Genomic DNA, 15,652 nt, shown 5'->3' on the forward strand with positions numbered 1-15,652 from the left:
CTAAATTTGGTATCGATCAAAGGGACATTTTGTCGATTAACATTTTCCCAGTTATAATTTCTCCGAATTTATCGAAGAATAGATAGTAATATATGATGGACCGGTATCAAAAACCAGTAAAGTTAAGCATTGTTTAACAACAATATTTGAAAGCAGAGGGAAAAAGATGTATAACCAGCTATAAACTTGATTCTTATGACTTTGCTATCGGGAGATAAATGGTAAACTTTGAAAATCCTTAATAAAAGTATTTTCTTCCGTTGGTAGTTTTTTAGCATTAGTTAAAAATGTAATTATTTTGTAACCACAAAACTGAAGCCACAAAATATGTATGTAGTAAGTAGTTTTATTTATATACAAAAACGTTAGTAAACGTTTTGACGTAAACAAATTGACGGCTTAAAATATATTTTAAAAATATAAAGCATTGTAATACAGTTATGAAATTATAGTATGTTATTTCTTAATATGTGAACTGAATTATAAAAATATAAAATCAAATATGTTTCTAACAGAAGAAACTCTATTCTTGCATACTCTATTTTTATTAGTTGCGAATCGACGGTTGGATATGATATGAGAAGTACTTTTGAAAAATATTTTAAAAATATACAATATCATACTAGAGCAATAAAATTTTAGTATGTTATTTCTTAATATGTGTACTAAATTATAAAAATATAAAATCACATATGTTTTTTACAAAAACAGCTATAAATTTGCAATTCAGTAAAATCATGTAATAGAGCCGCAAGTGTATATATATATATATATATATATATATATATATACAACAATGTAGAACACTTATCAAACATCGATAAGTTATCGATATTATTATGAACGAACATTTATCGTACACTTTAGATAATAAGAACTGATTTTTTGATTTATTGACTTCCACGATATATATATATATATATATATATATATATATATAATAAAATTGTTTCTTGGGCATCCATCCAGTAATTAAAAAACAGTTTTAATGAAAAATGTTTTTATTTAAAGAACTTACGTTTCGGGTCTTGATTTGACCCATCTTCAGTGCGTACAAATAAACTTTAAAAAACAACACAAAAACACAAAATTGCACGAAAAAATAAATAAAAGTGAAATAAAAAATTGATGAAACGTCGAGTTATGAAAAATTTCAAAAAAAAAGGAAAATTAAAATGAATGATATATTTTATTATAAAAAAGCTTATTCCAAACGAACATGTTGTTAGTTTGGAAGTTGTATTACGAGTGTCATGTCAGTGTATATATATATATATATATATATATATATATATATTGTAGATCTTCGAACAGATAATTCAAAAAGTAATAAAAAACAAAAAAAGTTTTTAATAAATTATTTCTTTATTCCTTTATTTATTTACTGTCGACGTTTCGGAACGAAGTACGTTCCATCTTCAGGACATCTGTCAAGAAACGTGATCTTGATAAGATTTAAGCAAACAATATGTTTAAAAAAAAAATGGATTTTCTAATTAATAAATTAGTTGAAAAAATAATAATGTACAGAAATATGGTATGATCAAAATGAAAATGATAAAAATAAATGAGTGGATTATATAACAGGATATCAAAAATGATAAAAATTTTGAAAGTTTTGGAAAGTTTTGAGAAAAGTTAATTGACAATATATATAAATATATATACACCTAAGTCTGTTTTTACACGGTAGATTGGTTCCAGAAGAAGCCGTGTAAAAAAAAACCTTGTAAAAAAAGACATTGATCTTATACAAAAATGGGTGATTTGTTCCTACTCTCTAAAACCTATTGAAATTAGTGAAAAACAAGAATTTTTCAAGAACAAGAATTCATGTTTATTTTGTTAAATCAAATATATAATTCTGATACTATCGATGGTTTCAGACTTTTTTCTTTCATAAATACTTTTTTGTGATATGAACATACTTTGCAAAAATTAAATTTGACAAAAAAAATTTTATTTCAAATTTCAAATCGTGCTAAATGGAATAAAATCGTGTAAAAAAATTAAAAATATTCAATTTTCAAACCGTGTTATGTCAAAACCGTGTACAAAAAGACCGTGTAAAAACAGACTTAGGTGTAGATATATATATATATATATATATATATATATATATATATATAAATCTGTCGATTTTCCTCTTGGAAATTGGATCCCTAAAAACCGGGATGATGTTGACATAGTCGTCATGTTTACACGGCAACAGGAAGTTTCTGTGACGAAATAAGACGTCCAGGATGACGGAGAGAGAGAAAGAGACAATATGATGCTGCATAAAATGTGATAGAGAGAGATGAAAGATGGCTTTTACATATTTTACTTTAATTTTATTCTAGTAGAGTCCTTTTTTAGTATCTAATTAGATATTAATTTTGCTCGTCAGTAGAGTCCTTTCTTTATTTTCTAGATACAAATTTAAGTTTGCTCGTCAGTAGAGTCCTTTATTATTTTCTAAATTAATATTTAATTTGCCCGTCAGTAGAGTCCTTTTTCCATATTCTAAATTAATATTTAATTTGCTCGTCAGTAGAGTCCTTTCATGATTATAAAAGTTGATAATTTAATTTGCTCGTTAGTAGAGTCCTTTTTTATTTTCTAAATTAATATTTAATTTGCTCGTCAGTAGAGTCCTTTTTTGTCTTCTAAGTTTCCAAATAATTTGCTCGTTAGTAGAGTCCTTTGTTAATTTTTTAAGTTGATATATAATTTGCTCGTCAGTAGAGTCTTTTTTTCATTATAAAAGTTGAACTTCAATTTGCTCGTCAGTAGAGTTTTTTTTATACCAAAAATTTGTTAATTTGCTCGACAGTAGAGTTCTTTCTTTATCACCTAAAACAATTATTAATTTGTTCGTCAGTAGAGTCCTGTATTTATCATCTTGGAATTTGCTCGTCAGTAGAGTCCTTTTTCTATTTTCTAGATACATGTTTAATTTTGTTTTATTTTAATTTGCTCTTCAGTAGAGTCCTTCTCTATGTAATATTCTTATAACTCAAGAACCAGCCGACATTTTTGCAAAATTCTTTTGCCAATTTTTTCGAATTCTAATAGAGAACTACTTGCCAATATGCACAAAAGTTTTGGGGGTGCATCCGAGTGTGTAATGAGTATTTTCGATTTAATTGAAGGGTCACCAATTCGAACATGATTTGTGTGATGTGTAAGTGACATTTTGACACCTTATATATATATATATATATATATATATATATATATATACATATACATATGTCTGTAATGATTTTCTGTACTTTGATTGACGTGTCAATGAGATTTCAGGAACCCCTTGTTAATCTAACGCCCTTCGCATAAATTTTGCACAGGGGCGTACTATTCGCTAAAAGGGGTGTTTTGTCACCAGTGCCGGATGAGACATAAATCTATTTAATTTCAGTTAAATAAAATAAATACTAAATTTTACTGATTTTTGATACTTAAAAAATAAATGAAGGACTCTACTGAGGAGCAAATTAATGATTATCTTAGGTGATAAAAAAATAATTCTACTGACGAGCAAATTAAATTACATTTTAGAAAATAAAAAAAGCACCATACTGACGAGCAATTAAATTAGCAACTTAAAAAATAAAAAAGGACTCTACTGACGAGCAAATTAATAAATTTTTGGTATAAAAGGACTCTACTGACAAGCAAATTAAATACTGACCTAAACGATAAAAGAGGACTCTACTAAAAAGCAATTTAAATAACAAGTTAGAAGTTAAAGAAAGGACTCTACTGACGAGCAAATTGAAAAGCAACTTCAAAAATGTAGCAAAGGACTCTACTGACGAGCAAATTAATTATCAACCTAGATGTTAAAGATAGAACTCTACTGACAAGCTAACTAAATACTGACCTGAATGATAAAAAAGGGACTCTACTGTATAAAATAACAATTTAGAAGATAAAGAAAAGACTCTACTGACGATCAAACTAAATTTCTGCACCAAAATCAAATGAGAACCCTACGACCTTATAATTCTAAAATCAGCGTCAAATATAAGAAAAAGGACTCTACTGACAATCTAATTAAAACTTGACATGAAAAGTTTAGCCAAAGAGGTTAATACTTGTTTTATAAATTATTTGCTGAAAATAGAACTCTGGCGAGCAAACTGAACATATACTAAAAAGGACTCTACTAATTAGTGTATGAATGAATTAATATATTGATATGAAAATAAATTAAAACTAGTGGGGCGCATGGCATCGTGCCTTAAGGCAAATTGCTGGAACTTCCCGTACCAAAAATTATTTTTTTTTTTTGAAAAGATTAACATTTTTGAAAAAAATAGATTTTTGAGGAACTATATAAATTTTTGACAAAATCTTACTTTTTGTTGAAAAATTTATTTTGAAATATTTTGGAAATTCTGAACTTTTTTTTCAAAGCAATCGTACTGCTTTAATGCATAGAGACTAAATATCGAAGCGCGTAAGCGCCGCGTCGCTGTCTAACGCATAAGCATTGGTACGGAACCCATAGGAATGTTAACAAAATGTATACTTATTGTTAAAATCTCTATAAAATATCTGATAATTTAATGTGCATATGTCTAATGTCTAATGATTATTGTTGACCGCCAAATGTTATTTTTTTTTTACTTTTTTTACTAGATCTCCGAAACCGCTAGACCTATTTTCATGAAAATTTGATCAAATCTTCATCTTGATAATGCAAGTAAAATGTTTTTTGAATTATACAAATACGGACCTGCCTTTCACAAAAACTAATCAGCACGTCTCCTTATCAATACGAATCGAATGTTTTTTGAATTATTCAAATTGCTTCATCCCGGTTCCCGAAATCGTCGACGAAAATTTGTATCTGAACACACACAAATGCACGCGCACACATACACACACATACATCAATTTTCTCTAAGGTATGCCAATATATTCAGAAACCTTTGAAACGTAAAGATATATAAAAATTTTCATTTTCGATTTTTGTGCGATTACTATAACTTACACTACGGAAAGTTAATTATAAATAAATCAATTTATCATCTCCAAAACATTAACAATCGTCATTTCATTTCGAATCAAATTTCAAAAAAAAAAATAGTTGCCAAATTTCCACAAAATTGAAAAAGTGCTCCCGCGTAGTCACAGTCTAAACGCATTTGCCAATAATTCTGTGCGACATTTTCATTTATACTGTGCTTAGCTTGGCGGCATTTTCACATTTTTCAATAATTTTCACAAAATTGGAAAAGTGCTCCAGTACACAAACAGTCTAAACGCACTTGGGTAAACATTTGTACCAGAGTGGCGCTTAGACTGTGCTTAGCTTGGGTGATTTTTTGAATTTTTAATCCAAAATTACAAAAAAAATTTTTTGAAAAAAAAATAAGAAACAAAAAATTTGTTTTTTCCAAAATCAATTATTTTGTTGAAACAAGCAGAAAGTTCTTTGAATCATTTAAATCGGACGCTTAGTTCTCTCAAAAACTGCCATTTTTTTAACATTTAGCTCTGTATCTCCGAAACCGCTGGGCCTACCTTTGCCAAAAACCAATCAGCACATCTCCCTATCAATAGGAATCGAATGTTTTTTAAACCATTCAAATCGGTTGATCCGTTCTCTCAAAAACTCGCTTTCTATTTTCTGCACTCTTTGCTCCATATCTCCGTAACGGCTGGACATGCCTTTGCCAAAAACTAATCAGCACATCTCCCTATCAATAGGAATCGAATGTTTTTTAAACCATTCAAATCGGTTGATCCGTGCGCCCGAAAACGTGGACGAAAAAAAGCGGACATACAAAACACACACACACACACACACACACACACACACACACACATCCATTTTTTCTGAAGTATGCCAAAATGTTCAGAAACCTTCAAAACGTCGAGAAATGTAAAAATTTTTGATTTTGATTTTTGGACGATTACTATAACTTACCCTACGGTCTATTCAAAAGCAATCTAGGGAAAATAAGAAAAAGACTCTACCGACGAGCAAATTAATTAGCAAACTTGTAGAAGGTAAAACAAGTATTCTCAAAACTGATAAAAAAGGACTCTACTGACCAGCAAAATAACATACTAACGATTTTGAGTTTCTCATATATTATTACCCTGTGTCATTTCCATTGGTAATAAATTTGTTAACGGCTTTAAAATAAATCCCAAAAATGTTTATTTAACTTTTTGGTTTTAGTGTCGATTTTAAATAAACATTTGCGGCGCCGCAGGCAGCAGAGATATAAACCAAACAACAGGCGAACAGACGAACGTAAATAGATAATGAGATTTATTTTTTGTTTCTGTTTTTATCTGTTGACAATTAAATATAAATAAATATATAAAGCTTAACGATGAATGATATAATAGTCTGATAGATTTATGCATGGCCCATGATGTGAGAGCATCACATTCAAATTTACCCGTTATTTTTGAAGTAAAACTTCTTTAGGTGCGACACTGGTGTAAATCCGTACAAATGCAACGAAAACGCCAACGTGAAGTTGAAGACTACGACGCTAGTTAGCGCAGCTATCGCAATTATTCGATCTAGTCTGCGAGCAAAACAAAAAATACATCAAATGTCGAATCATATGTCAAAAACAAAACAAAATGTGTCGACTTTCACTTGAGTTTTGTATTTAGCTCGTAGTCTCTAAACATTTTTTGAAGTAAAACTTCTTTAGGCGCGACATGAGTTAGCAGTATAATTCGTGAGTTAATAAAAATGTCAGGATCGGAAGAATATTTTATCCCGTCCCCCATAAATAATTGTTTGTGCAAATGATCGCAAATAAATAATGAAACTAAGGAAAAATCTGCGCTGCGTAAGAAATGATAGTTTTGGCTATGTATGTTTTGTGTGTGATCGACTTTGGTTTCAAAGTGACTTAGAAATACCAAATGATGCTCAAAAACAAATTATAAATAATGTTTTTTTTGAATATTGATTCAAATAATCAGGTTGGATATCAAACTTGTCGAAAGATATTAAATTCCCACTTTGTGTAAATTTAACGGGTTTGTATTTCCACCTATACCAAATTATCTACCTAAACTAGATACTGTATCCAAAAGGTTAGTTTCACCTATACATAGATCAAGCTATGTGCAGGGCCTGATAAATAAAACAAATATAAAAGTATGGCTTCAATTTTTTAGGCAAAACGGATATTACAGTTGTTCAAGGAATGAGATTGTATCGTCAGCGAAGAAGTAAAAAAATACAAACAGTAAATGAATGTATGTTAATTTTAATTACATGAAGTTCTTCAAACACAATTGTTACAGGATGAGTTAATTTGCAAAAACAATATTTGTTTAGGCGTTGTTTAACATAATCCACTGTGTGAACGAATATTATGGAACTTATTAATCAGCAATTACTTTAAACCGATCATGTCATATTTCAAGTATGACTTTGATTACATTATTGTTTGTAAATATTATACATATTTTTAATGCAATCACAAATATATAATTTATAATTTATCATTATATAAATGTGTATAATGATTGACGACACTAATAAATGTGTGCATCACGAGTGTTACAAAGCTACTTTATACAGTAGCAAATAAGTTTTACTTCAATCGCGTATGATCCTTACGCGCATACTTTTTTTATCTGTTATTCCTCGCCCTATCGGTAATTAAACCCTCTAAATCTATCCCTAATGCACTCCTTTGTGCTCTAAAGTGCCCTTCTTCAACTTTTTTTTACATTATCGCGTGACTCTACAAGAATTGAACTAATCTCGAGAAAGTAGGGGGAGGATCAAGAAGGACAATTGATAAAAAGAAACTCGCCCGTAGGACGTGATGGTCACAAAGAAAAGATTTTAAATAAAGAGGGTGTTTTACCATTGTTGGGTTGTTAAAATGATTTATTGAGCACGCACTGTTTTCTTTTCGGTTTGCAGTAGTTCAAGTTCCTAAATTTTCACCTTACATGCAAGCTGCAATTTGCAATTAATTTTTGCAACTAGTGGTGTATGGCATCGTGCCCTAAGGCAAATTGCTGGAACTTATCGTACCGTAATGAAAATATTCGAGAAATTTTAAACGTTAATAACAAATACTGTAAGGTTAATTATTTTCGCTATATCGTCATATCTGAGCAAATCATATGTGAATTATAAATAAATCAATTTATCTCCAGAACATTAACAATTGTCATTTCATTTCGAGTTCTTCGAATTAAAAAAAAAAAATAGTTGCCTAATTTGCACAAAATTGAAAAAGTGCTCCCGTATAGTCACAGTCTAAACGCATTTCCAAACAATTTTGTGTGACATTTTCACTTATACTGCACTCAGCTTGGCGGCATTTTCACATTTTTCAATAGTTTTCACACAAAATTAGAAAAGTGCTCCAGTACAAAAACAGTCTAAACGCACCTGGGTAAGCATTTGTACCAGAGTGGCGCTTAGAATGTGCTTAGACTGGGCAATTTTTTGAATTTTTAATCCAAAATTACAAAAATATTTTATGGAAAATAAAAAAAAGATGTTAGAATTTTTTATCCTCGAAAGCAATTGTTTTGTCAATACAAGCAGAAAGTTTTTTAGGTTTTTTAGATCATTCAAATCAAAGGACGCTTAGTTCACTCAAAAACTGCCATTTTTTGCACATTTAGCTCTGTGTCTTCGAAATGGCGGGGCCTGTCTTTGCCAAAAACTATCAAAATTTTAAAGATATTTATAATTATACGAAAAAAGTACACGAAAGCCTTATAATTAGACCGGAATACTCATAAACCAAAGTAGATACTGATATATTTTTTAAAAAATACTATTGTTTATTGTAGAATGTTGAAATTTTAGTATATTTTACTTTAATATATCTACTATAGGAGCAAATACTAACATTGATAAATCCTCTTGAAAAATTTTAAATTATTTATAATTTTATGAGTAAAATACTAGCAACGGAGGAGTAAAGTTTAATTTTTTTTAATATTTGTGTTTGTTGTAGAATGTTGTAATTTTAGTATGTTATACTTCAATATATCTAAAATAAAAACAAATACTAAAATTGATAAGTTTTCTTGAAAAGTTTTAAGATATGTATAATTACATAGAAAAAGTACACGAAAACCTTCGACAAAAATACTCAAAAACTAAAGTAGATACGTAGTATTTTTTTTAAAAATACTTTCGTTTGTTCTATGATATTGTAATGTTCTGGAGATAAATTGATTTATGATTTACATTTGATTTGCTCACTCAGATATAACAAGATAGTAAAAATCATTAACTTAACAGTATTTGTTATTAACGTTTAAAATTTCTCGAATATTTTATTACGGTACGGGAAGTTTCAGCAATTTGCCTTAAGGCACGATGCCATACACCACTAATTTTAATAATACAATAGCATTGGATAAAATACAAAAGGTTTAAATTTATCTACATATTTATTGGTAAATCGGTAAATTACATTTGGACAAATAAACAAATCATATTCCTCAACAAATTATTATAATAATCATAATGATCTATTTGCAGTGATTTCTTTTTTCGCAAACGAAATATTCCTTTTCCGCGCAAGAGACATCAACCATTCCGTAATTGTTGATGTCATGACGCCAGTAGATGCAATAGCCGCTTGTGTTTTTGGAAGGACTTCCCCTGGCCCATTGCTGATGGAACATTTCCATCGGATTGGTCAAATACCACAAGTATCCATCTTGAGGACTAGTGAGACTGTTGCCGGACAACCAGAATTCTTCAATTCTATTATTATACTCTGAAAACAATTTGCGGATAGAGAATATTTTTAAATTGACACCAGGAACTTTAATGCTGACCACATTGACCGTTCCAAGGATCACAACTAGAACTATGAACTAGTGGTGTATGGCATCATGCCTTAAAGCAAATTGCCAGAACTTCCCGTACCGTAATGAAAATGTTTATTATTTAAAACTTTAATTATTTTTGATATCTTGTTTGTTATATCTGAACACAAAATTGGTAAAGTGCTCCCGTATAGTCACAGTCTAAACGCATTTACAAACAATTCCGTGCAACATTTTCACTTATACTGTGCTCAGCTTGGCGGCATTTTCACACTTTTCAACAGTTTTCACAAAATTGGAAAATCGCTCCAGTACATAAACAGTCCAAACGCACTTGGGAAACATTTGTACCAGAGTGGCGCTTAGACTGTGCTTAGACTGGGTCATTTTTTGATATTTTTGAATTTTTTTTAATCCAAAATTACAATTTTTTTTTATGGAAAATAAAAAAAATAAAAGGGACTCTACTGACGAGCAAATTAAAATCTTGACAGAAAAAGGGACTTTACTTATGAGCATATTGAAATGTCAATACAAATAGAGACTTTACTGACGAAAATATTTAAAAAGGGACTCTACTGACGAGCAAATTAAAATGTTGACAGAAAAAGGGACTTCGTTGATGAGCATATTGCAACGTCAGTAAAGTCAAGAGACTTTACTGACGAGAATATTAAAAAAAGGGACTCTACTAACAAGCAAATTGAAGTGTCAATGCAAATTTTTACTGACGAGCAAATTTAAAATTTCAGTACAAAAAGGGACTCTACTGATGGGAAATTGAAAATGTCAATAGAAATGGAAACTCCACTGACGTACAAATTAAAATGTCGATAACAAAAAGGGACTCTGCTGACGAGAAAATTAAAATTTCAATACATTTGCAAATAATTCTGTGCGACATTTTCACTTATACTGTGCTTTCACATTTTTTGATAGTTTCTCACAAAATTGGAAAAGTGTTTCAGTACGTAAACAGTCTAAACGCACTCGGGTAAACATTTGTACCAGAGTGGCGCTTAGACTGTGCTTAGCCTGGGCAATTTTTTAAATATTTTTCTTATGTATGCCTTAAAATGTTCAGAAACCTTCAAAACGTCGAGAAATGCGAAAATTCTCATTTTCGATTTTCGACCCATTACTAAAACTACCCTACGGAAAGTTAAAAAATGAACTAAATATTCTGTGAGATAATATATCTCGGCGTAGCACAAGGATCGATTGAAAGGCTTCGTTTCGGTTGATGGTAATAGAAATATATATATATATACGTGTATATATATATATATATATATATATATATATATTGTTGAAGTTTGATACTAAACGCTCTGTGTCTACTATGTTTATGTATACGAGTCTTGTCTTTTGTTTTATGTAAAACAAGTGATTGTTAATAATGTTTGAAATGATTGTGATTAGTTAAAGAATATATAATCAGTCAGTCTGTTTTTATCCTCCTGTATAAACGGTTGTATTATTATTCACATAAACTTTTAACATAAATTCTACATATATATGGTATATAAATATATTTATTAAATGCATAAAATTTCATATAAAAAACTTACTTTCTTTAAAGAAAGTGCGCAAGGCTTCCGACTGCCCTTTATTTTCAATTGCAGCTAAATCGCCTTTGTAAACGTCGTGACAGGTTCTGTAAGCTTCATGCCAAGTTTTCTATAAATGAATAAAAAAGAACTCTACTGACGAGCAAACTAAATTAAGATTCGAAAAATATATAATATACTTACTTTAGAGTTTGAATAGATATAAAAATCTTTGCCATCCGGACTTGTCACCACATTAAACTTATCTGCAAATAGTATTAAATCATTAATTTAATCAATAATATTATGAATTTAAATAGTTAATAACTCGTAACTAATTGAAATTTTTGCTGCCCTATGTCAAATGATCGATAATAGGAAATTATGAATAAAAATATTTATTTTACCTCGTGTTGAGAAAGTAGTAGTGACAGTGGTTAAGTGCACCAAAAAAATGAAGTTTAGGATGAAAACAAATAAAAGTTTCATATTGATTGAAATTGACTTCGATTAGCAAAACAATATTGACTGCAATACAATCAATGCGAATTCGATGGCCCTTTTATAGTAAATTATTGACAAAAAATTGCCGTCAAGTACCACTTCAAAATTTTCACTCAAAACGGGGAAATTTATTAAGTTAAGTAAAATTTTCTTATCGGATTTGAATGTGTTCTCAAAACATATACAAAAGTGTTTTTTTAAAAAAAACAATACAAATTTTTGATGAATTGAAAACTTGTGAGAGTACACAAAATTTTCAACAGTTGCAATGTTAATTATAAATGAAGTTACTTAGAAAAAAAAATGTAATTTTGTCTCAAATTCAAAGATATGAACATGAATTTGATGAAAACTTCTATAACTTAACTTTTGGTCTTACAAAAAGCAAGAATTCTTACACCTTATGATCCGAGACACAACTACAGCCCTTAATAGAAGGGATTGGTGCTTTGTGGCATCTAGAATCGTGATCACAAATCGAAATAAGGGATTATCCTTTCCATAGTGATTCGGAATTGCGAATTGAGAATGTCCTTGTGTACATATTAGATAATATTCGTAGCAATTTAAGGCAGAAGAGATGTCAACACGTTTCGGGGATCGAAATGATAATGCACTGGATTAACAAATAGTAATTTGTGAAATATTCGAGTATTAGAAAAATAAACAAAGGATTAGAGAGAAGAAAAAATCTATTTTAAAAATTTATATTTCTGGATTTGAGACAAACTTACAACTGTTTTCGAAAATGTAATTTTTTTTTGTTTAAAATGTTACATCATTTATAATTAATATTGCAAAAGTGTTGAGAAGTTTTGAATACTCATAAGATTTCGATTCGTCAAAAATTTGTATTTTTTTTTTAAATATTTAAAGAACACTTTCTAAAGAAACTTTTATTTAAGGCCTTTAGATCGATCCTTGTGCTACACCCACACCCATAATTTGACATAAAAGCTTTACAATATCTCGGTATACTTTAAAATTACATTTGTTGGTAAATATAATTAATGTTATGAATAAATTTAAACTTAAAATGGATTTTTAACAAAAAAAAGTTAATGTAACAGATTTGAACCAATTTGAAGAAAATAATACATAATTTAAACTCACGTCTATAAATCGAAATATACGTGGTCTGTTCAAAAAGTACCTGGAATTTTCGTTTTTTCAAAAAAATATTTATTTATTCGTCTACATTAATGTGGTCCCCTTCAAAGTAGTCCCCCCCAGATATAATACACTTATGCCAGCGTTTTTTCCAATTTTCGAAGCACCCTTGATATTCACTTTTTGATATGTCCTTGAGCACTCTCAGCGATTTTCTTCAATCGAGGAGAACCGCCGTCCTTTCATGGGTCTCTTCAACTTTGGGAATAGGAAAAAGTCACACGGAGCCATATCTGGTGAATTTTTGCACTTTGCAACACTTTATTTCATTTTTTACGCAAAATTTAATACAAATTCTTTGACTTTTCAATTCTTCCATTGTAAAAATCGACGAGCTCAGAAAAACACGTCGAACCTTAGCGACTACCACAGACAAAGTAAACAGTGAATATAGCTGAAAATTTCATCATACTTTAGGGGCATGTATACCAACACAATAAAAAAAAATTTTGACAATCAGACACTCCAGACCCGCGAAATTTAATTATTAGTAATTCCGGGTACTTTTTGAACAGACCACGTATAATAGTTTGATCACCAGTAAAGTTCTTTTGGAATTGAAATTTAGTTTGCTCGTCAGTAGAGTCCTTTTTATAGAGTTGAAGAAGCTCTTTTGTATGATAAACAAAAGAATATATAGTTAAAGAAAATTGCCTATTGGCAAATTGTTTTGTTTTGAAACATTAGAGATGGTTAAGTCCTTGATTTGTCTGTCATTGTTCATAAAAAGTAAAATAGTTATGAAATTTGTATTATAACTAGTGGTGTATGGGCATCGTGCCTTGAGGCAAATTGATAGAACTTTCCGTACCGTAATAAAATATTCGAGAAATTTTAAACGTTAATAACAAATACTGTAAGGTTAATTATTTTTGCTCTAGTTTGTTATATCTGAGCAAATCAAACGTAAATCATAAATAAATTTATTTTCAGAAAAAACATTAACAATCGTCATTTCCTTTCGAATTCAATTTAAAAAAAAATAGTTGCATAAGAGCAAAATTAAATTTGAACCTCAAATATAAAAAAGGACTCTACTAACGAGCAAATTAAATTTGAACCTCAAATATAAAAAAGAACTCTACTGACGAGAAAATTTCAATATAAATCTAGAAGATAAAAAGGGACTCTACTGGCGAGCAAATTAAATTTGAACGTCAAATATAAAAAAGAGACTCTACTGACGAGCAAAATTAAACAGCAACTTAGTAAATTAAAAAAAGAACTCTACTAACGAGCAAATTAAATAGCAGCATAAAAAAGGACACACACATTTTTTTCCAAATTTCGTCTCATATGATTCAGAATGACTTTGAGCGCCAAGACAACATAAAACTAGCAAATTTGGATTTTTCGGCGAAAACATAAACTTATCAAAATTATTTGTTATCAATAAGTCTTGATGAAAAGGACAATTAACTTGAAAAAGCAAATAGTTGGGTGTATGGCATCGTGCCTTAAGGCAAATTGCTGGAACTTCCCGTACCGTAACGAAATGTTCGAGGGGAATATTAAATGTTTTCAAATAGATCATTATAAATATTGTAACATTGGATAATATTTATAGGAATTATATAAAATGAATTACAAATATAATAACCGAAAATCAGAGATTTAGGATTCAAATAAAGGGTCTGCCATCTAATGTGAAATGTAATTTGTTATTTTGGATTAAAAATTCAAAAAATCACCCAGACTAAGCACAGTCTAAGCGCCACTCTGGTACAAATGTTTACCCAAGTGCGTTTAGACTGCTTATGTACTGGAGCAATTTTCCAATTTTGTAAGAAAACTATTGAAAAATGTGAAAATGCCGCTAAGTTAAGCACAGTATAAGTGAAAGTGTCGCACAGAATTAATTGCAAATGCGTTTAGACTGTGACTATACGGGAGCACTTTTTCAATTTTGTGCAAATTTGGGCAACTATTTTTTTTTTTGAAATCGAATTTGAAATGAAATAACGATTGTTAATGTTTCATGTGATTTGCTTAGATATTAAACAAGATTGCAAAAGTAATGAAACAATTACAGTATTTGTTATTAACGTTTAAAATTTCTCGAATATTTCATTACGGTACGGGAAGTTCCAGCAATTTGCCTTAAGGCACAATGCCATACACCACTAGTTTTTTCAATGATTTGGCAAAATCATTGCAATCCCAAAGTTATATTATATTCCAATGGAATCCATAAATTTCAATTCGGCAATGTTTTCGTAAAGCAATGTCATATCGTACGATTCTGTAGGAAAATATTGCTTTTTGATTGTTTTCGAAATTGATGTTTGTCTTTCCTACATTTGTATAAACTCCTCATATATATATATATATATATATATATATATATATATATATATATATAATATATATACGTGGTCTGTTCAAAAAGTACCCGGAATTACTAATAATTAAATTTCGCGGGTCTGGAGTGTCTGATTGTCAAAATTTTTTTTTTATTGTGTTGGTATACATGCCCCTAAAGTATGATGAAATTTTCAGCTATATTCACTGTTTACTTTGTCTGTGGTAGTCGCTAAGGTTCGACGTGTTTTTCTGAGCTCGGCGATTTTTACAATGGAAGAATTGAAAAGTCAAAGAATTTGTATTAAATTTTGCGTAAAAAATGAAATAAAGTGTTGCAAAGT

At 29.7% G+C, this 15,652-nt stretch overlaps 1 protein-coding gene across 1 annotated transcript; it reads right to left on the bottom strand.

Moving 5' to 3' along the window:
* Positions 1 to 9,399: 9,399 nt before the first annotated feature.
* Positions 9,400 to 11,824, bottom strand: LOC113386758 (lithostathine-1-alpha-like). The gene is made up of 4 exons (XM_026624514.1): positions 11,741 to 11,824; positions 11,538 to 11,599; positions 11,355 to 11,463; positions 9,400 to 9,731 (listed from the first exon to the last, which is right to left on the bottom strand). The coding sequence occupies exons 1-4, from the start codon at positions 11,820 to 11,822 to the stop codon at positions 9,481 to 9,483; spliced, it is 504 nt and encodes a 167-aa protein (XP_026480299.1). The 5' UTR covers positions 11,823 to 11,824; the 3' UTR covers positions 9,400 to 9,480.
* Positions 11,825 to 15,652: the final 3,828 nt, after the last annotated feature.

The sequence above is a fragment of the Ctenocephalides felis genome, unplaced genomic scaffold (genome assembly GCF_003426905.1).
Source record: "Ctenocephalides felis isolate EL2017-DRISC unplaced genomic scaffold, ASM342690v1 CF-g0.4_SCAFFOLD_03571, whole genome shotgun sequence".
Classification (NCBI taxonomy): Eukaryota; Metazoa; Arthropoda; class Insecta; order Siphonaptera; family Pulicidae; genus Ctenocephalides; species Ctenocephalides felis.